The sequence below is a fragment of the Drosophila eugracilis genome, unplaced genomic scaffold, assembly GCF_018153835.1.
Source record: "Drosophila eugracilis isolate 14026-0451.02 unplaced genomic scaffold, ASM1815383v1 contig_1765, whole genome shotgun sequence".
Classification (NCBI taxonomy): Eukaryota; Metazoa; Arthropoda; class Insecta; order Diptera; family Drosophilidae; genus Drosophila; species Drosophila eugracilis.
In genome coordinates this window covers 1,989,858-2,010,167 of record NW_024572605.1, presented here as the reverse complement: position 1 = coordinate 2,010,167, position 20,310 = coordinate 1,989,858, and the positions used below count along the sequence as shown (strand labels likewise).

Below are 20,310 nucleotides of genomic sequence, written 5' to 3'. Positions count from 1 at the left end.
GTTTTTCCTCCTATCAGTGCCTACCAGTTCGACAACCGAACCTGCAAGATGTGCCATCCAGAGTGCCGGACATGCACAGGATCTGGTGCAGACCACTGCCAGGAGTGCGTGCACGTGAGGGACGGCCAGCACTGCGTGTCCGAGTGTCCGAGTAACAAGTACAACGACCACGGTATTTGCCGCGAATGCCATGCCACCTGCGATGGGTGCACTGGGCCCAAGGACACCATCGGACTTGGGGCCTGCAAGACCTGCAATTTGGCCATCATCAACACTGACGCCACTGTGAAACGCTGCCTGCTGAAGGATGACAAATGCCCGGACGGCTACTTCTGGGAGTATGTGCACCCGCAGGAGCAGGGATCGCTGAAGCCGCTTGCTGGTAGAGCCGTCTGCCGGAAGTGCCACCCTCTGTGCGAACTCTGCACGAACTATGGGTACCACGAACAGGTCTGCTCCAAATGCACCCACTACAAGCGGCGGGAACAGTGCGAGACTGAGTGTCCGTCGGATCACTACACGGACGAGGAGCGACGCGAGTGCTTCCAGTGCCATCCAGAGTGCAACGGGTGCACGGGTCCTGGAGTCGACGACTGCCTGGCCTGTCGCAACTTCAAGGTGTTTGACGCCAACGAGACCGGCCCCTATGCGAACTCCACCATGTTTAACTGCACCTCGAAGTGTCCCTTGGATATGCGGCACGTGAACTATCAGTCCACGGCCATTGGTCCGTATTGTGCCTCCAGTCCGCCGAGGAGCAGCAAAATGACTGCCAATCTGGATGTGAACATGATATTCATTATCACGGGGGCTGTTCTGGTGCCGACCATCTGCATCCTGTGCGTGGTCACCTACATTTGCCGGCAGAAGCAGAAGGCCAAGAAGGAGACCGTCAAGATGACCATGGCTCTGTCCGGCTGCGAGGATTCCGAGCCACTACGTCCCTCGAACATTGGAGCCAATCTGTGTAAGCTGCGCATCGTCAAGGATGCCGAGTTGCGAAAGGGCGGAGTCCTTGGAATGGGAGCCTTTGGCCGAGTGTACAAGGGCGTTTGGGTGCCGGAGGGTGAGAACGTTAAGATCCCGGTGGCCATCAAGGAGCTTCTTAAGTCTACGGGTGCCGAGTCCAGCGAGGAGTTCCTGCGCGAAGCCTACATTATGGCATCCGTAGAGCATGTGAATCTGCTGAAACTCCTGGCGGTTTGCATGTCATCGCAGATGATGCTGATTACCCAATTGATGCCCCTAGGCTGCCTGCTGGACTATGTACGGAATAATCGGGACAAGATCGGATCCAAGGCGCTGCTTAACTGGAGCACACAAATCGCCAAGGGCATGTCGTATCTGGAGGAGAAGCGACTGGTACACAGGGACTTGGCTGCCCGCAATGTCCTAGTGCAGACTCCCTCGCTGGTGAAGATCACCGACTTTGGACTTGCCAAGTTGTTGAGCAGCGATTCCAATGAGTACAAGGCTCCCGGTGGCAAGATGCCTATCAAATGGCTAGCACTCGAGTGCATCCGCAACCGCGTCTTCACCAGCAAATCGGATGTGTGGGCCTTTGGTGTGACCATTTGGGAACTGCTGACCTTCGGCCAGCGGCCTCACGAGAACATACCCGCCAAGGACATTCCCGATCTCATCGAAGTGGGCCTAAAGCTGGAGCAGCCAGGGATTTGTTCACTGGACATCTACTGCACCCTGCTCTCCTGTTGGCATTTGGATGCTGCCATGCGGCCGACCTTCAAACAACTGACCACGGTCTTTGCAGAGTTCGCCAGAGATCCGGGGCGGTATCTGGTCATTCCAGGCGATAAGTTCACTCGCCTGCCAGCATACACGAGTCAGGATGAGAAGGACCTCATCCGGAAACTGGCGCCCACCACTGACGGCTCTGAAACAATTGTGGAGCCGGATGACTACCTGCAACCCAAGGCTGCACCTGGGCCTAGCCACAGAACCGATTGCACTGATGAGATACCCAAGCTGAATCGCTACTGCAAGGATCCCAGCAACAAGAATTCCAGTGGCGGAGATGATGAAACGGATTCGAGTGCCAGGGAAGTGGGCGTCGGAAATCTGCGCCTCGATCTGCCAGTTGATGAGGACGATTACTTGATGCCCACTTGCCAGCCGGGACCCAACAACAACAATAACACCAACAATCCCAATCAAAACAACATGGCAGCGGTGGGCGTGGCCGCCGGCTACATGGATCTCATCGGAGTGCCCGTTAGCGTGGACAATCCAGAGTATCTGCTCAACGCGCAGACACTGGGAGTAGGCGAGGCGCCGATACCCACCCAGACCATTGGGATTCCGGTGATGGGAGTTCCGAGCACCATGGAGGTCAAGGTGCCACTCCCTGGCAGTGAGCCGACCAGCTCCGATCACGAGTACTACAATGATACCCAAAGAGAGCTCCAGCCTCTGCATCGAAACCGCAACACGGAGACGAGGGTGTAGACTCTCCGTTAAGGGAGGAGCAGCTTATTGCCAATGGAAGGAGGAGAATCTTGCCAAGTGCCTTTGGAAGCCATGCGGAGATGCCTTTACTGGCTGTTATCTTAGATAGGAGCCCGCGCGCCTGTACAAAGCCTAGACCGACCCGATAGATTTGTATATTACTACCGATATTACTCTCTAGTGTACTTAGCCAGTCCCCCAGCATCTTTGTGTATACTCCTCTATCCTCTACCCTCTAGCCCTTAGCCTCTAAAGCTGTAGTCAGCAGGGACCGTCGTCGCGGTCCTGCGCTTGTAGAATCCATGTAATTACGAGAACAAAACACCGATAGTGCATTTCTTAGACGCCTCCGTCAAGCCAAACTCGAAGAGATCCAAGAGGATCGGCTCCACCGGAGGGCGCACTTAGCTAATCCGAGATGTCCTGATCACTCGGCCATCAATTACTTCTTGTACTTGTAGTTAGCCGTAGTCTCTAGTAGCGCCTAGTTTCCAACTGTGATATAGTTTGTAGGACTCGACCTAAGGACTTCTAACACGATGAACAAATCGAACGACTCGAAACAGTTAAGCAATGAAAATAGTAGAAAAACTAATCAATGCGTAGCCACACACCGATCTTATGCAATTTTAGGCCTAGTTTCAAATCCCATTCGACTACTTCGACAATATGTGAAAGTTTTACAATCAAATCCCGAGCGTGCCATGCATCGATCGATGCAAATCTCCTAAAGATTTCGAATACCTTGTTGGCACACTAGAGTGTAAGCGAATGCCTAGGCGATATTCTACTGATCAAAGATACATAAGTAATCATAGAAAACACACACATATACTTCTTATATACAATATATGTACCAATATATACACGTGTAGATTTGCCAAGTTATGCCTACTGGATAAGTTAATTTAATTTAAACTAGACTATATACATGTATGTGAATATATATACACAAATAAAATTATTTTTCAATAAATCTTTACGTTTTAATTATGGAAAGTTATTGATATTTGCAGATACTTTCGCATATCTGAAATCAGATCACTGCTTCTCTAAACTGTCATTGCCAGGAAAATAATGAATATCCAGGAATTATTAATAGTATCAATTGGGAAACGATCTTGATAATTTATTTGAGATACTTCTTAGAAGATCTTTAAAGTTGCAAATGGGGCAATATAAGCACTGCTTTAAGATATTCTGAACTGCTTAAAAAACAGGAGCACCATGTATCAGTTTCAAACGGCTAGTTATTATTTTACACTGCTTTTTAAACAAGACCACCATGTGTCAATCCGAAACTATATTTTCTGAACTGCTTTACCAAATTATCAACTGCTTACAAAACAAGACCACCATGTATCAGGCATAAATTATATTTTTGAACTGCTTTGCACTATGATAAAACAGGAACACCATGTATCAGATTCAAATGGTTCGCAATTGTTGTTCACTGCTTTACACGCAGATACTGCTTTAAAATCAAAGCCACCGTGTATCTTACATTTTATACTTCATGTAAAAGCCAAAGCGACATCTATATATCATAGCCTTTCCGACATCTGGATTACCGGTTGATATCCGTTAGCTATTCAAATTTAAATACAAACCTTCTAAATAAGAAGAAAAACAACTTACACGTATTTTTTGCTTTATTTAAATATTCAATTGAGTGGTTGTTCTATAGAGGGCGTGGTCGCAAACTGTATTTTGTTGAATATATCTATATTTGCATGTAATTTTATTTGAATTGGTGTAGACTATTTAGACGTCGGTCGTATATATTGAAAAAGTTATCCCATAGTTTACATTCATAAAGGTTCAATTACATCAATTAAGTACTACAAAACTATTTTCGCTGTGAGTTGATCTTGGGTTATGTTACTCTACCATAGTTTACCCAGTGTGTGTGTGTGTGGGTGTGTGTGTGTTACAATAATTTAAGCCATCTGCAAACTGTGGCCAATTCGATTCAATGGAACAACTCAAGGTCATTAGCTGTAGGTGGTACACTTAGAGAAACAATATTCGACTTAAACGCAAGGCTAATAAACAAAATCAGTGCTGGGCTCTTGGCTCTCTAAAGGCTTAATAATACGCACGAGTGGGTTTGCGTCCAGTGTCGGTGCCAGCAAACTTAATTGATAAACATTAAATAACATTTGGATTCAGATTCAGAACTTGCATCCGCTGCGAAGGGTGTTCAAGTATTTCTAAGTGTTTTATTTTGCTGCTCAGAGCAGCGATGAGCAGACGTTCTCCGACGAGGGTGGGTCGAGTTGTTATGGGTAAAATATATGAAGAATTCTGAGCAATAGTACCTTCTCTGAAGTTATTCTACAGAAATCACGTTTAAGCTTCGTCAGTTTCTAAACGCGATCTCCTTTGCCTTGATCAGCAATTTCTTTTACTTGGAATTGTTCATAGCTAACCCCACCCAGCTGGGATTTTTGATCACCTGACCCAGAACGATTAACGCCTGCAACGCACATGGATCAGACGGCCGCGTCGCAGGGAACCCGAACCCGAACCCGAACCGGAACCGGAAACAGAAGCCACTGGAGCAACCGGAACTGATGGTGCAACGGCAGCTGCAGCTTCTTGGGGAGCTGGGGAATCCCTAGCCAGAGCCTATCACATTGGAACGCGTCGTGCCAGCAGATACTCGGAGAACTGCTGACCACCAACGCTGGCCTCGATGGTGAAGCCGGCGTTGAGCAGTCGGGTGAGCACCTGGACCGAGTTGAGCTTGCAGTAGCCGTTGAGGGGGAAGCGGATGATTTGCCCCCAGTCGCCCTGGTTCCAGGACACTCCGCTGCGACTCGACTGTGTCGCCTGGCTGGCCTCCGGGAAGAGCTCGTCGAGCAGAGCCCGTTCCGCCGACAGCATTATGCGCTCGCCTAGGTCCGGCGAGATGTGCAGCGCCACTACCTCGTAATTGCACTCCGGCGATGCACTGGTCCTCGGGCTCGTCTTGATGTGGCGAGCCGGTGGAGTGGGTGGCGCCACCAAATAGTTGCCATTGCGAACGCGATCCTTACGCATGCTCTCCAGCTGCTTAATCATCGCTGCGGGCGGACCGGTCATGTGGAGAGAAAGGGGTAGACAGGGAGAAGACCAAATTAGCTATAATCGCTAGTGGCCATAACGAGGCTTGATGCACAGAGAGAAAATATCAAGGATGGCTAACTGGACATGGCAGTTATATCACAGATATTTGGAAAGTGTATTTTTCTCTGTGTGCTTTAAAGCAGAATACTTACGTTCCACCTCATAGTAGCGGGCCTCCTCCAGCAGCAGCTCCAGGTCCGGAAAGTCTTCGGCAATCAGAAGTCTTGAGTTTCTCATAAAGTTCAGAATATGGCGGAACATGCCCCCGTCGCGATCGATGAAATAGTGCTGCTTCAGCGAGTCCAGAACGATGGGTATCTGGCCGTTGAAGAGCTTTGCCAGCTTCGACTCCGGGTACTTGGTGAGTGTCTCTAGTGAGCTGGTATAGATGGTCCCGCCCACGTCGATGTGAACGGGAGCCGTGTAGCGGGAGGCGGCGGCCACACAGGGGATGCCGGTGATGGGCTTGTGGTTGCCGTGCAAATAGGAACTGGCCCCTGCCGAGGAGGCTCCTCCGACGGCAGCGGCAGCAGCTGCAACCGCTCCGGGCAGTCCCAGCGGCGTCACTGAGGAACTGGCGGGTGGCGTCGGTGTGGGCGAAGAGGAGTTTGAGATCGTTGGCGAGACGGTGGGCGAGGAGCTGCGGGCGAAAGCCATTCACGAATTCACAATGAGATTGTTTGCGTCAAAGGAGAGGGGTTGTGGGTATGAAGATGTGGATGTGGAGTGGAAGCCTGTCTCTATATAGCCAACAGAGTACTCTGGACTTTCCAGACAACACGGAATACTCAGAAAAAATGTTCTCTTCAGCTCTTTTAAAATAAATATTTTGGTTAATCCTAATAAATAATTTAACAATATTTAATTCTAATCCTTAAAATAATCTCTTTCCTAATAGAACCAAAGACTTACCTGATTTTAATGTCGCTTCTGGCGTAGATGCGTCCCGTGGAGGACAAGTCGCGTGGCTCCAGAGCCTTGACATCTCTTTCGCGCTCTCGATCCATATCGCATTTTTTCCTGCAACCAAGTAATAGATAAAAGCCTTGTTAATTATCGGGTAATATATATAATTAGATCGACTTATATAAGTCAGAGGGGGCACGAAAAGGCTAATCATGAGAACCAATTTGACCCCGCGCCAAACCGAAATTGACTTGACTCTGATTACGGACAACATCAACAGCAACAGCAACATCGACGAAGGACAGCAAACGTGACAACGAAAATGCCGCGACGGGTCGAAAAGCGCTTGCAGCTCTCCACAGGGCCCATAAAAGTTTACACACACACACATACACACCGATTTGGATCTGGATGGGGCAGAGTCAAGTCAGATATATATATATATATATATTTCATATGGCTATAGTCTTGGGCTGATTGTGTGGGAATATTTGGTTTTTCGCTGCGTTTTCATCTCAGTTACGGGGCTTCGGGCCCCAAGCGATCGGCTCTCTGCAGCTTCGGTCGTGGACAAGACCAAATCGCCATGTAGCATGTAGCATGTAGCATATAGCTTACACCAAAGCGAACCAATCCAGGCCTGTGGATGTGGATGCAGTTAATGTTAACGGCCATCGAGAGCATCGTTTTAGCACTCTCTGTTGCTGTTGTTTTGGCCGGGAGGGTTGCCAGTCGAATTTCACACGAAAATCACATTGTTTCGCCGAGGAAAGCGGCAATGTGCGATGTGGGCTCGCCAATTATGACGTGTCAGTCAGATGCGTGCCACATGGCGTATGCGCAACGCGGCCACTGAGCCGACTTAACAAAGTCAACACCAATTACCAAGCAACATCTAAATCTGGTAAGCCAAAGCAGAGCCCCATCCCCATCCCCATCACCGACATCATCATCATCAGTATCAGTTTCTCGACTGCAGGACCGCAAATTAATAAAACTCAATCAACCAGTTGGTGGGGAACTCAAACGGGTTGGCCCCATATGACAAATGTTCACATGGCTTATGCACATTAACCTGGCTCACAGATAGTTCTCTTCAGTTATGAATGCACGTTACTCTCGAAGTAACCTTGTCGAGGTAGTTCAGTTAGACCAAACAAAATGTAACTCTTGATGATTGCTAAGGAAATGGTAGTTTGTTGTAGTTTTAATAGTATTAATAATGTGATAGTAATACGCCAATATATAACAGTATTTCTGATAATAACTAAACTCAAATGAAAATGAAATAAAAGTCATTGGAAACTTTCACACCAAATGGATAAAGAGTAGTTAATGATACCGATAAAGTCACTCGCAAAGAGTACAAATTCCTCGTTTTGCCACAAATCACCGCTGCCCATGTAGCTAAACAAGTTTGCTTTTTTTAAATGTTTGAGGGCCCAAGGCGAAAACGACTGGGGCTGGGTAATTACGATTTGATTAACTTTAACTACATGAACATTCAAATGCGAGTGGGAACCAGAGACTCGGAGAGGGAGTGGATCTACCAGAGGACCATACGAATGTACAGGGCTAAGAGGCGAATAGAGTCGCAAGGAGCGAACGTCGAACAGGGTTACGGCAAATGGAAACCAAAAGCAGTGCCACAAAAAACCAAAACAAAAAATTGCACAAAATAAATGTCTGCAAGGCATTCTCATGGCAGCGATGGCGGAAGAGACGGACTCAAACTGGGTGAAGTGCTACATAGCTGGGTTTTTATTATTAATTTACGGCAATTATAAAGCGTGAGTAATGCGTTCAATCAAACATTGCATATTCGTTTATGGGATCTGGCTTAATGGTTTCCCAGCCAATATCCTTCCACCCCCGCCCCCCGTCCCTTGCTACTCCTTCCTGGCCATATCCTTCCTTGGGCCAACTGCTGCAGTTGCAGCCACAAAATATGCAATGCCTGAGCTCTGGCTTGCCACACAAACAATTCAATTTCAATTGCTTTGCGGCCCACTTGAGCAGGTGCAACAACAACAACAAGTCCCACACACACACACACACCTGCTCATACAGGTGCACATGTGTGCGTGTGTGTGTGTGTGGACACCCTGAGCTAACGGTATTGTATATAAGACAAGCACTGCAGTTTGCATCCTATTCTAGTCCATTATCGCCGCGGGCGGTATCTTTTCTATGCCGTCTAGTAGCAGGATGAGCAGAGTGGAAGGGGGAAAGGAGGTGGGTGAGAAGGGGAAGGGGTTGAGAGGTTGGGTGGCTGAGGGGCAAGGCTGCCGGCTGGGCGGGGGCAGAGTTGCTGGAGTTGTTCGCAGCGCCTTTGGTTACACTTGAGATGAGACTCAGAGGTGAGAGTGTGACATGACCAAAATATGAGGATACGAACAGAAGCTAGAAAGGATTTTAAGGAAATATATAATAAAATTTAATATAAATTGGAATTATTTTAAGTACCTTAACTAAGGCAATGCACTATTAGTCTTTTCATGTTTTAATCATAAAAATATATTAGATATATCTAAAAGTTCAAACTAAAACTTCCCCCGTCACGTGCTCATCTCCGGTCAAAGTGAATTTTGAAGAGTTGCCTTTGCCGTAGTCATATTTGTCAACCGACTTCCCCCCATCATTTTGGCATCCTGGCATCCAACATCCAGCATCCTCGGCCTTTCTGTGGCCATCATTTGACATCTTTGCCTGGCGATGGACTGGTTTTAATGGCAATGCCATTAACTCTTAACTCTTGGCATTGCACATTTGCTGGGGCGGAGACTTCCTCTTATACTTCTGCCGTAGTTTCAGAGTTCCAGAGTTTCATGTTTCATTCGGCAGAAAGAGATGGCAGTGCTGGGAGAGCTTATTAGTTTGCCATTGTTGAGATTGTGAGTGCGGAGCTGGATATCAGGTTGCTGGCCAGTCCGGGATGAACTGGCCCCGGGGCCAAACCATTTTCCAAAAAGGAATTATGGACAAAACTGGCCGTTGGCACATGCTCAATGTTCGAATGCTGGGAGGATAACTCAACTCAACTCGACTCAGGTCCGCCCATTTCAGTGCCACCCAGTCAATTCCCCACGACTTGGGGTGCTCGGTTTTCGGAATGGATCGAATGGAAGTGGTGGTGGGGGTGCTGGCACTCGCCCTCCCAAAACAGGACAAAAGCGAAAACAAAAGCCAAGAAATGAGCTAAAGTGCACACCACACACACACACACACACACTACACACACTTGCACACATACACCCACATTGAGATAGCGACACACACCTAGGCAGAGCATCAGACGTTGACGACTGCGACGCTGACTATGTAACCCTAGAAAATGTCCTGCGGCCAGCCAACCTTCCGCACACAAAGGCCAGACCAGACAGCCCGAGTGTCCTGGTTGCTAGGTGCACTCGAAAGAAATGCGTGCAACTTCCCTTTAAATTCTGAAGTTATTGGACTGCTCATAGCAAAAATAATTCACTAGTTTTAGTCATTAACTTTTGGGAAACAACTATGAAATAGATTCCCCTGAAAACATCATTTCCTTTCTTGGTAAGAGCCCAACTTGAGACTTACTTATTTCAGTGTCGAAAGAGAAGGCTAGCTGTGCGAGAGCGAGAGAGCTAGCGAAAAAGGGCAAAAGCTGACTAGGCCCGCGGCGATCGTTTGGAATTAGTGCGGAAATCATGGATGGATACGAAACGAAACCAAGCAAGGAAAGCGAGCCAAGCCAAGCTGGGCCAAGCCAAGCCAAGGAGTACGGAATACCGAATGCGGAATGCGGAATACGGGCGGAACTGGGGTCCAAAGAACCCTCGGAAGGCGGGGAGCTTATTCATCAGCACAGCTCTTTGGCGAGCGGGGGAGTGGGCCTCTCTCTGCCTCCACCACCACTCGAATGTAATCCACTGGGGCTCCGCACAAGCGAGTGCCCACTGTAGTCGGGCAAGGTGCCCGGTGTTTGGGATTGAAACTTGGGGTTTTCCTGGCCGCAGTCCTCCATCTGCTGTAGTGGGTTCTGGGGAGGTTCCTTCAGGGCTTCTCCGGCTCATACATGTGACTCCGTGTGTGTGTGTGTGTGTGCATGTATGTGTGGGTGCCTCCTCATTCATTTATCCTTGCAGTGCTAAGGGCAACGAGAGCAGGAGCAGGAGCAGGAGTAGGAGCAGCAGCAACAGCAACAGCAGCACCGGCAACAACAACAAAGGAGCAGGAACATAGCCAGTAACCACAACGGCAAGGATACACCTCCCGATCCGTAGCAAACCAACCCAAAACTCGACTCCGATTCCGATAAGGCTAAGGGTTGGGCTGGCAGCCCCCCGACTGGATGGCTGGCTGGATGATGCTGCAGGCGGAAACTTTTGCGATTGGTAGGTAAGTCTAGTCGTGTCCGTTCTGGCTTTGGCTTACACCCATGTGTGTTGCCTGCATTTAAAGATATCATACCTAAGTTGGTCTCCGTCTCATGGCCTCAATGCTCCCCAGGCAGCTCGCAAAACAACAGGAGAGAATAAGGCAGAAAGAAAACAGCAGCAGCAGCAGCAGCACCAACACCACCAGCAGCAACAGCAGAAGAAGCATAAAAATGGGAAAATAAAAAGCAAAACGAAAGTTTTCGAGGCAAAATCTTATCTCAATTTTAAAACGCCCGCGGCGAAAGCGACGTCGGCTGCACTGAATCCACCTCGAAAGTTAATACGAAAACATTGGAAACCCGAAGATTTATCAAACTGCAACACTTGCAGCAAGAGGCGGCGGAGGCGGCAGATTATGTTTGACGGGCGGGCGAGGGTGGAGGATTCCAATTAGGCAGGACTTATATTCGGGGTTGGAAAAAGAAAGCAAACTTACGGCTCCCGGGAGCTGCAGATAAGGGAATGCCAAACGGAACGTAACGGAACGCTTGTGTATCTAGCCAAGACAAACATAAAGTAAACACACACATATACATACACATACATATAGACACACACACATGCACACAAGGAAAGAGAGGAAAAATCTGCAAAATGTCCTGGGGACAACTTGAGAAGAATCCAAAAGCCCCGAGCCATTCTCTAGAAGGTCGACGAGGAGGAGCAAGCAGGCTGGCTTGTTTTCGTTTCGCAGTTGGCCAAAACCAAAATCAAAACGCTGATGAGCAGGCAAATGAAAAACTTTTGCCGGGCAGTCGGAGGTCCCAAGTAAAACACAAAAGGCCAAAGCCAGGAGGCCCCCAACTCCGGCCATATGGGGCTGACTCCTCCCGCTCCGTGCCATTCCCTCCCAGATCTCGGATCTCGGGCTGCATTGCCCGAGCACAACTTCTGCGTCGACGTCGTCTTTAGCCAAAGGGTCCAAATCCAAACGGCGGAGCTGGAGCTGCGGCATATGGGAAATCAGACCAGGCTCCCCCTACCCCGCTCCATTCCCAGTGTGATGCTACGAAAATTGTTAGCCAAAGTTGCAGAATGTGTGCGCCATGGCAAATTGTACAAATATATGCGATATATATGTGAATATATATATATATAGAGAGAGAGAGAAAGGGAGAGAGACGGATGGCGTGGTATGAGAGTGTGAGTGTGTGGGCAGGGAAGTCTGGCAGAAGTTGAGTGAGTGAGCGAGTAACTGGAGTCCCGGCATATACTGAAGCAGCAGATATTAAAACGCTGCAAGGCTTTCAAAAATAAACTTTGAAAAATTTATTAGAAAATATTAAATAAAAACGACGATTGCGCTGCATATGGCTCACTCAGCAAAAAGCCGGGCGAAGGGTTGTGGAGGGGGTGCTTTTTGCCAAAGAGGATGCCGAGGTGGAGGCGGAGGTGGAGTTGGTTTGGAGCTACGTATGCAGAGCAAACATTACTCAGCCAACTCACAACTCGCCGACCTACGACCTCAGCATGGAAAAACTGAAACAACAGCAACGACGACGACGACGACAAGCAAAATATAAATATATTCAGGATAAATCCACACGTGTGTGTGAGTGTGTGTGCAAGAGTGTGTGTCTCAACCTCGAGATAGGATGTTTTTATTCTGCTAAATTTGAAAATTGAATTGCAAGTCAAAAGCGCAAAGGATAAGCAGCCAAAGCGTCGGAATATTGCCGTAAAAGAAAACATTGCGCATACGCAGCGTTGTTCGTTGTTGTTGGCTCGATGTGAGCACGCTGATAGCTCTTCGCTGGGGAGTTTGATTGCCAGTGCTACTTAATCAAGTGTACATAATAATTAACAGGCATGTTTCCACTCGAATAGCCCTCAAACAATGGAACACGATTCGGAATTCGAAGGGGAAACGGAAGCCCACCATCATGGCAAAGCCCATTCAGATGAATTCCTGCAAGTGCAACTGCAACTGGCAGCGGCAGACAATGCAGCCAGCCTGCCTAATTGGTGCAATTTGCGTGTGCATATCGCAGCCAAAAACAGCATCAACAGCAGATGCAACACAAAGGCAACTGAAGTAAAATGCACTTGCAACGGCAACAACCACAACAGCAGTGGCGCCAGGTGCAGTTGGCCAAAGGATCGGGTTTCTGGAATGGGTAATCCCGGGTATCCACGAATGCTTAGCAAGGGGTTTTAGGCATGGGACTTTGAATGGGTGTATGTGAAAAGGTAATAGATGAAAAGAAGGAACTTTACGTTCTTGGCGTTTCTGAACTAGAAGTTTGCTTATAAATTATATCTTCGATGGTTGTTTCATAAAATAAATCAGTCAACATTTCTTCTATATTTTCTGAAACTTTACTAATCCTCAAGTCCAGATAACTGGATAACAGGTTTTCTTATATTGCTGCTCATATCTACGCGATAGCCGAGAGTCGTACCCCTTGCGGAAATTGGCAACTGCAGAGCCACTCGGTTGGTGGCAAATTGGCAGCGCAATGTTGATGCTGGTAATGATGCCGAATTGCAGCTTAATTAACACACAGCGCGTTAAGAGCTTTTGTGGCACAGCCTCAGCCATTCAAATGCAGCAAGCGGAGGCTTTGACTATTGGCACGTAATGGAAATCACTTTGCCGCTGGTTCCCCAATCCAGCAGCAGCAGCAGCAGCAGCGGCAGGTACGGGCCGTTAATGTAAATGCGAATCCAAGTAGCTGGAGCCTAAATCCTCTGAATGAAAACAAATTAGCTGGGAGCGAGGAGTGAGAGGGGCCTGTGACAATGCGGGGAAAGAATCGCGAACTGCGACTCCAGCCAAACAAACAGGCAAACAAACAAGACTTTGACTTCGACTCCGCCTCCTATGAGGAAATTCTTGTGTCTGGCATGCAAAAACAAAAAAGAAAAACAAAACCAGGGAGAAACAGCAGAGATAAGACCAAAACCAGTTGCTTCCACATGAAAGAGAAGGCTGTATAGAGTGAGAGGGCAACAGGCGAAGGTCGTCAACGCCTTGCTCCTCCCCTCGGATGCACAGGGAAAAATGGAATGGTAAATCAGTTGGCCTAAGGAGGACTTAACTTAAAAAGTAAGTTGTTAAGTTTAAAGTATATGTAACTAGATGTCAGAATTAACATGGATAGTTTTTAATCGATTTTTTATATATTTTGCCATTTTGTAAATCTGTAAAAAGCTAATAACATCTCCTTCGATTCCAAGAACTATCCTTACTTTGCTGCAAGTGATTTCACTATTTGAATACAAATTCGCATACTGCAGCTCTCGCTTTGAACTTTGCCTCATGACTTGGCTCCGACTCAACGGACAAGCGGACAAGCTGGCGGACAGATGGACAGAGGGACAAGCGGACAGACGGACAACTCTCACGGACCGTCGATTCGCTGGCTAAACAAAAATTTGTTGTACGAGTGTGCTGTATGTATTTGGCCCGGGGGTCATCTTTTGGCCGCTTAGTTTTCGACCAGCCACAATACAACCGGTCATGCCCCCTCCTCCGCTTCGCCTCGACCCTCGACCCCCGAGCCCGAGCCCGGCCCCGACCCCCGCCATGCCCAGCACCATCGTATTTTATAGCCTTTAAGGTAGAAAAAATAATGCGACTCGTTCTCGTCTGCACACATAACTCAGCCGGGGGCTAAGGTTGCCCAAAAGAGCCGCGGGCGAATTTCGTATGATTTTTTCTACCCGTCGCCGGTGCCCGCTTCCTTCGCCGCCCCCTTTCCCTGGGTTACTCTTCTTACTTTTGTTTATTTCTCCTTTGGTGCGGGTACAGAGCACTTGAGGCGCATAATTTTTTTTTTTTTTAAACAGTCTTCGTTTATGGCGCACAATTTCTGACTTGGCATGTGGGAGAGACGAAAATCAGTGGCCGGCGGCGCTTTTGGCCAAAACCAAAAGGGAGAGAGATCGGGTGGCCTGCAACTTGGACTGTCGATGCTGTTGTGTGTCAAAAATTCGTTTATTACAGAATCTTTTTTTAAACTAATTTATTGGCCAGCTCGAAGGCTGGCTGGGATTTTCGGGGCATTTCTCAAATGAAAAGTTTTGGGTTTTTTTGGGTTTTACTTACCGTTTGGGGCAGGAGGAATCCACCGTCAACGGCGATCGTTGATCCAATGCAACAAACGGAGTTCTGTATTTCGGGCGAAAAGAGCACAGGAAGAAGGTGTTAGTTGAATGTTTACAAATTTTGTTTTAAATGTTGATCTTCTTCTAGTCATTAAGTCTGTTGAATTCGAGTTTGTGAAATGTAATAAAGTTGTTTATATATGAAAATATCTGGAATCAAGCTCAAAAGTGAGTAAATCCTCAAAGTGTAAGAAACTTTAATAAATAACAAAAGAGTAACAAATAATTACTAATTATTATTTAAGATTCTTTTGGTTTTGATAATTTTTAGTAGTGAAAGATTTAGAAAATGCATTCATTCGAAATGACTCAGATCTTGGATTAAGCAAATAAAATAAGTAAGAAACTTATACACATGAAAGGAGTACTTTGCAACTCCAAAGCCTCTTCAAAGAACTCACAAAAAGGTTGGTATATTTAGGAAATGCACTTTAACTCTTTTTTATTACAACGCGCGCGTAGATAAATAATCGTCGTTGATTTTTGTGATATCTTCAGTTCTCTTCGATATATCCTTGGCCTGCTTCGATCTGCAGATCGCTTGCTATTCTATTCAAAGCGTATTCAAGTTTAAATTCTACAGAGTGCGCGCGCCAACGAAGTGTTTACTTCCGTTTCCGCTTGACGAATACCGTTCTCAGTTCACCGTTAACCGTTTGGCTTAAGCGTTGCCTACTTTTGAGCGCTCGCAATTTACCTCACTTGCATTCGCGTCGAAAGTTGGCCGAAAACTGAATCTGCTCGCCTTGCTGATGGATGGCTAATGGCTGATGGTTCCGTGTTGCGTCGCCGTTGCAGTTGCTGGTTGCGTGTTGCGGCTCGAGTTGCGTCTAGTTGCGGGTGGAATGGAATGGATTGCGCTGGTGTGGAGTGGAGTAGAGTTCGTTGCTGGCGTCTTCTGTGTTGAGTTGAGCCGACGACCTTGAGAGAGAGCAGCACCAGCAGCAGCAGCAGTAGAAGAGGCAGCAGCGAAGAGAAAGAGAGAGCGCCGTTTGTTGTTTAGCTGCTTGGCTTTCGCACCATATGATGTCTATGTGTGCGTATGTGAACGTTTAATAGTCTATTTCCGGTTTAAGTGGCCCGCTCTTGCCGTCGTTGTTCTTGTTTCGTTGTGCTGTGTGCAACTAAGCTGCCGCAATTAACATTGTAACTGTAAATAGAACAATTGGCCTAGGTGAAGTGCTTTCGCTTGCCTTATAAATCGAAGCATTTAATTAGAGTTGCAGGACTAAAACAACCTTGCCTTTAACTTGGAGGCATCTTTACGGATAATAATAAATACTAGTCGAATTCTGATTGAATTGAGGCATTATTCAAGCTACGGTTTTCCAGTTTTTAAAGGGTTTAGCATTTGAAAATAAATTACCTTTTTATCAACAAGGCATATTGAATATTTTATCTCATAACTTTGACACTTTATCAACAGTTTCCTATTGCCTTATTCAAACTCTCATTTTCTAATAACATTCAACATCCAAACTAAATTAACATTTTAAGGAACTCTAATTTTGCTGAGTGTATACAAAATTTTAACCCATAAGTTGCATTAATCATGGGGGACATCTCTATATGCCCGATTTTCTATAATTGTAAATATCAAAGCCTGTTTGTTTTTGTTGCCTTTGGCCATGTGTGTGTATGTGTGTGGGTGCATGTACAGCTGACACCCGGCAGTGCCAAATGCCGCTGTGTGCGTGAGCGAGTGCGAGAGTATGCGTGTTTGTGTTAATGACAAAGCATAGAACGCTGGGCCTTGGGGCCAAACGAAATGAAACTTTGTGCGGCATCAGCTCCAGAGACTTTGAAGAAGCAGAACCAGAACCGCCGGCATCGGCGGTACGAAGAACGGAACGGAACGGGGCAATAGGAATGGGAATGAGGCTCTGAGCTGAGCCGGGCCAGAACTGGATGCCCGCGGGCCAGCCGAGGAGCGACTGAGCGACGGAGGCAGCTGAAATATTTTGTTGCCCCGCGGCAATGCAAAGAAAAACTTGTGATAAATACGCCCCGGGCAGTGTTTCAAAACACGAGCTGGAATGGGAAGTACAGTGAGGCCTGCAGTTAGGCAGCTGTAATTAAAATGAGTGCGAACTTTCCACCCACTCGCTGGCAAGAACACCCCCAAGAGGTGGTGCTGGGTGGCTGGGTGGCTGGCAAAACCCACCAACCCCTCGCAAATGCCGAGAGTTGTGTCGCATCATTTTTCATTGGCAATTGTTTCGGAATGCTCGCTTATTTGCCCCGCGGCCATATTCATTTTGAAGTATATGCGCCACAATAATATTTCGCTATATTTTCCCGCTGCAGAAATTGCGATCTCTCTTAGAGATGGAATCGTGAGTGGTACACAGAAATATTAGTCTCTATAAATATATATATATATATCATTTAAAGATTATAACCAATTTAAGATGTTTAGTTTATGTGCTTAATAACTATATTAAGATTCCAATTTGAATATAATCCATATACCACTTTGATCCATAAAACATGTCAAACTATAATTGCTGCCTGCGACCACTGGCATTTCAATTTTTCATCTTTTATCGGATCCACTGCCTACGACGAGTGGAAATTGTTGCAATTTTATCGCTCATTTCACTCACTCAGCTGGAAGGGGTGGCAGGCAGTGGGTCGCTTTTATTGTTTTCGTGCGGGAGAAATGGCAGAGCGGACTCCTTTATTTTGACGTCGCTTTGCGTTTTTGCCGTTTTAAATATTTTTTTAATCACAAGCTCACGCACACAGACACACACCAACACACACACACACACACGCACACACAGTCGCATGTATTCAGTCACTCACATACGAACTCATACATATGGCAATACCAATATTTCAAGCCAATTTGCTGCAGTTTGCCGCCAGCGGACTGCCAACAAAATAATTCGACAAAATGTGTGCGGCGCGCTTTATGCTTTATTGTTTGGATCGCTTTGGGGCGAGTGGAGTGGGTTGAGGGAGGAGTGGTCCCGCTGCAGGACTCTTATACATATATATATATATCCCATATATAACGAATGGCTGCCTCGTCTGAGGCTCAGAAGTCAGCGTCGACATTTATACACTTCCCTTCGCTGGCTTGTAATTATTTGTTGATGGCTTTTTAAAGTAGCCCTCGCGTCACGCCCCCCAGCCAGTCCGACTGGCCATACCGCCCACTCGCTGCCTGGATATTTATTCAAGGCTTGTGCATTTGCTTGTCAATCAATATCATGCTGAATGCTGAATGGGAAAACACAAACATTTAAATGCCATCGCATATGCTGAGAATTTCCGCTGATTTTTTGTTGCTCCCCGACCGTCGACCGTCGACACCATCAGGCATCATCATTATTGTGATTTTTTATTATTACTATTATTTATGTGTGCTCGGCTCATCACAAGGCTGCCCGAGTGTGTGTGGCTTTAAAGTATATGTGGATAGGTGGTATATATATATTTTTATTATTAACGATACCCAGCGAGCAAACAACAAAAACATGCTCGTATATATATATATATATATGTATATATGAAAAGGCTCATAAAATTCACAATGTCTGGCCGCGGGGCTTTTACTTAATGATGCCATTTTTGCCGCCGCAGCCTGAAATTCGCGTTAAATTTTTAACGCACGACCGAACTGCAGCGGCAGTGGCAGTGGCAGCAAACGCGACCACATATCAACCATCAATTCAGGCATTCATCCATCCATCCATCTACCCATTCATCCATATGTGGCACAACATTTACATTAACATTTGAATGGTAATCATTTTACAGCCAATGCGTCCCATAATGAAGTGTTTGGATAGCGATTTTTAAAGAGCTTTCGTTGCGGAGGTCCTTTCGGCTTTTACTTTAACTTTCTATTGGGTTAGGGGAAACTATAAACTTCAAGGTGTTTACCTTATTATTATTATTGAAAGATACTGAGAATGTGTCTTTGCTTTATGAAATAAGAAATATATACCTATATAGAACAACAAGATTAGACTTAAAACTCACAAAAACTGAAAGAAATATTCTGATAAGTTTCGATTTTAAGAAATCTAATGAAGTTTTCCGTCTATCTTATATTTTTATATGATATGCAAAGCTCATGCTGAATACCTAAAAGTTGATTCGACTTCCACACACACTAGTTCCCAAGCTCAGTGAAAGCTGGACTCTCGCTTACGAGAGTGGCAGCCATTTGATATTTGCCTTTTAATTGTGGCCACTTTTGACTGAGGGGGAGGTGCTGAAGGGAGGGGGCTCAGGAGTCGATTGCCGACATCCTTTTGTCATTAGCAATGCGTGACATTTGTCATTAACTGCATAATGATTCCTATGCAGTTTGGCCAACTTCTCTACATAATAAGTGTGTGCGGATGTGAGGTATGTATGTATGAGTGAGTGAGTGTGTGTGTGTGTGCATAATTTTAATGATTTACAAACTAGCCCGCTGGGGTTTTTAGCTCGAAAACTGACAGTTGATATCCAAAGACAAGCAGAATGAGGGAAATATAACGCAAAAGAAGATATAGCCGCGAGTTATGGATGGGAGAGAGGACCAGTTCTTTATTTCCAGCTTTTTGGGGTGGAACGAGCGAACGGAACGGAAAGGATTGCTCGAACATGCAACTAAGATGGCCCGCAGCCATGCGGAGGCAGTGCCGGAGACTGAGGAAAAATGTGCAAGTTAAAAATAAGTTAAGTTTGAGTGGCTGGCGGCCCTGTACACTTTGCATATAATGAGGGTACCATAGGCCCAGGCCCCGTTCTTCGGACTGGTTGTCACCTGCTGCCATCGTTCTGGCTGTATATTTGGGCGACAAAAACTGTGATTCCAGTTGGCCAGTTTTGAACCAGCTTGGCCAATAATTACAGGCAGCCGGCACTCCAGTGTTGTTCTTAAATTATATAGCCACTACTTTGTTATCCTTTGTATGGCTTTGCAGCTGCCCCGCCCAGTCCACTAATGTGGACAACTTGCCACTCGGCCAATTGCCAGTTGTCCAAACACGTGCCGTGCAACAAGTTACCAAGGCAAACAAACGCAAAAAAGTGGCGGCAGCAATAGCCATGGCAATAGCCAACTGGTACTGTTATTCACCTGCCACCGTTGTCAAAGGCAAACAAAGCAAACACCATCGGCACAAACACACTGAACCACCGTTGAGAAAAGACTGTTTTGGGGTCTGTTGGGGTCTAAGCCGAGTGGCGTCGAGCGTGTTGCGTGCAACATGTTGCCTTGCCCCAGGCATGGCGGCAGCAGCAACATCTGGCGCAGCAGCAACACGGGATGTTATCAGCCGCAACGTAAACACAA

At 46.6% G+C, this 20,310-nt stretch overlaps 2 protein-coding genes across 4 annotated transcripts in view; one reads left to right on the top strand and one right to left on the bottom strand.

Moving 5' to 3' along the window:
• Window positions 1-3,436, top strand: part of LOC108109050 (epidermal growth factor receptor) — a 45,479-nt gene extending 42,043 nt beyond the window's left edge. For both annotated transcript variants that reach the window (XM_017217365.1, XM_017217364.2), the window contains exon 5: window positions 18-3,436. In XM_017217365.1, the coding sequence (XP_017072854.1) occupies window positions 18-2,466 (2,449 nt within the window). In that variant the 3' untranslated portion in view covers window positions 2,467-3,436. The remainder of the gene's footprint in view (window positions 1-17) is intronic.
• Window positions 3,437-4,121: 685 nt separating this feature from the next.
• On the bottom strand, window positions 4,122-20,169 carry LOC108109303 (BTB/POZ domain-containing protein kctd15-like). 2 transcript variants are annotated; one of them, XM_017217798.1, is made up of 6 exons: window positions 20,095-20,169; window positions 15,709-16,161; window positions 14,953-15,015; window positions 6,490-6,597; window positions 5,730-6,217; window positions 4,122-5,534 (listed from the first exon to the last, which is right to left on the bottom strand). In XM_017217798.1, the coding sequence occupies exons 2-6, from the start codon at window positions 15,717-15,719 to the stop codon at window positions 5,101-5,103; spliced, it is 1,104 nt and encodes a 367-aa protein (XP_017073287.1). In that variant the 5' UTR covers window positions 15,720-16,161; window positions 20,095-20,169; the 3' UTR covers window positions 4,122-5,100. The 2 variants fall into 2 exon arrangements, with proteins under 2 accessions (XP_017073287.1, XP_017073288.1); XM_017217799.1 differs by lacking the exon at window positions 20,095-20,169 and having other exon boundaries at window positions 15,413-15,738.
• Window positions 20,170-20,310: the final 141 nt, after the last annotated feature.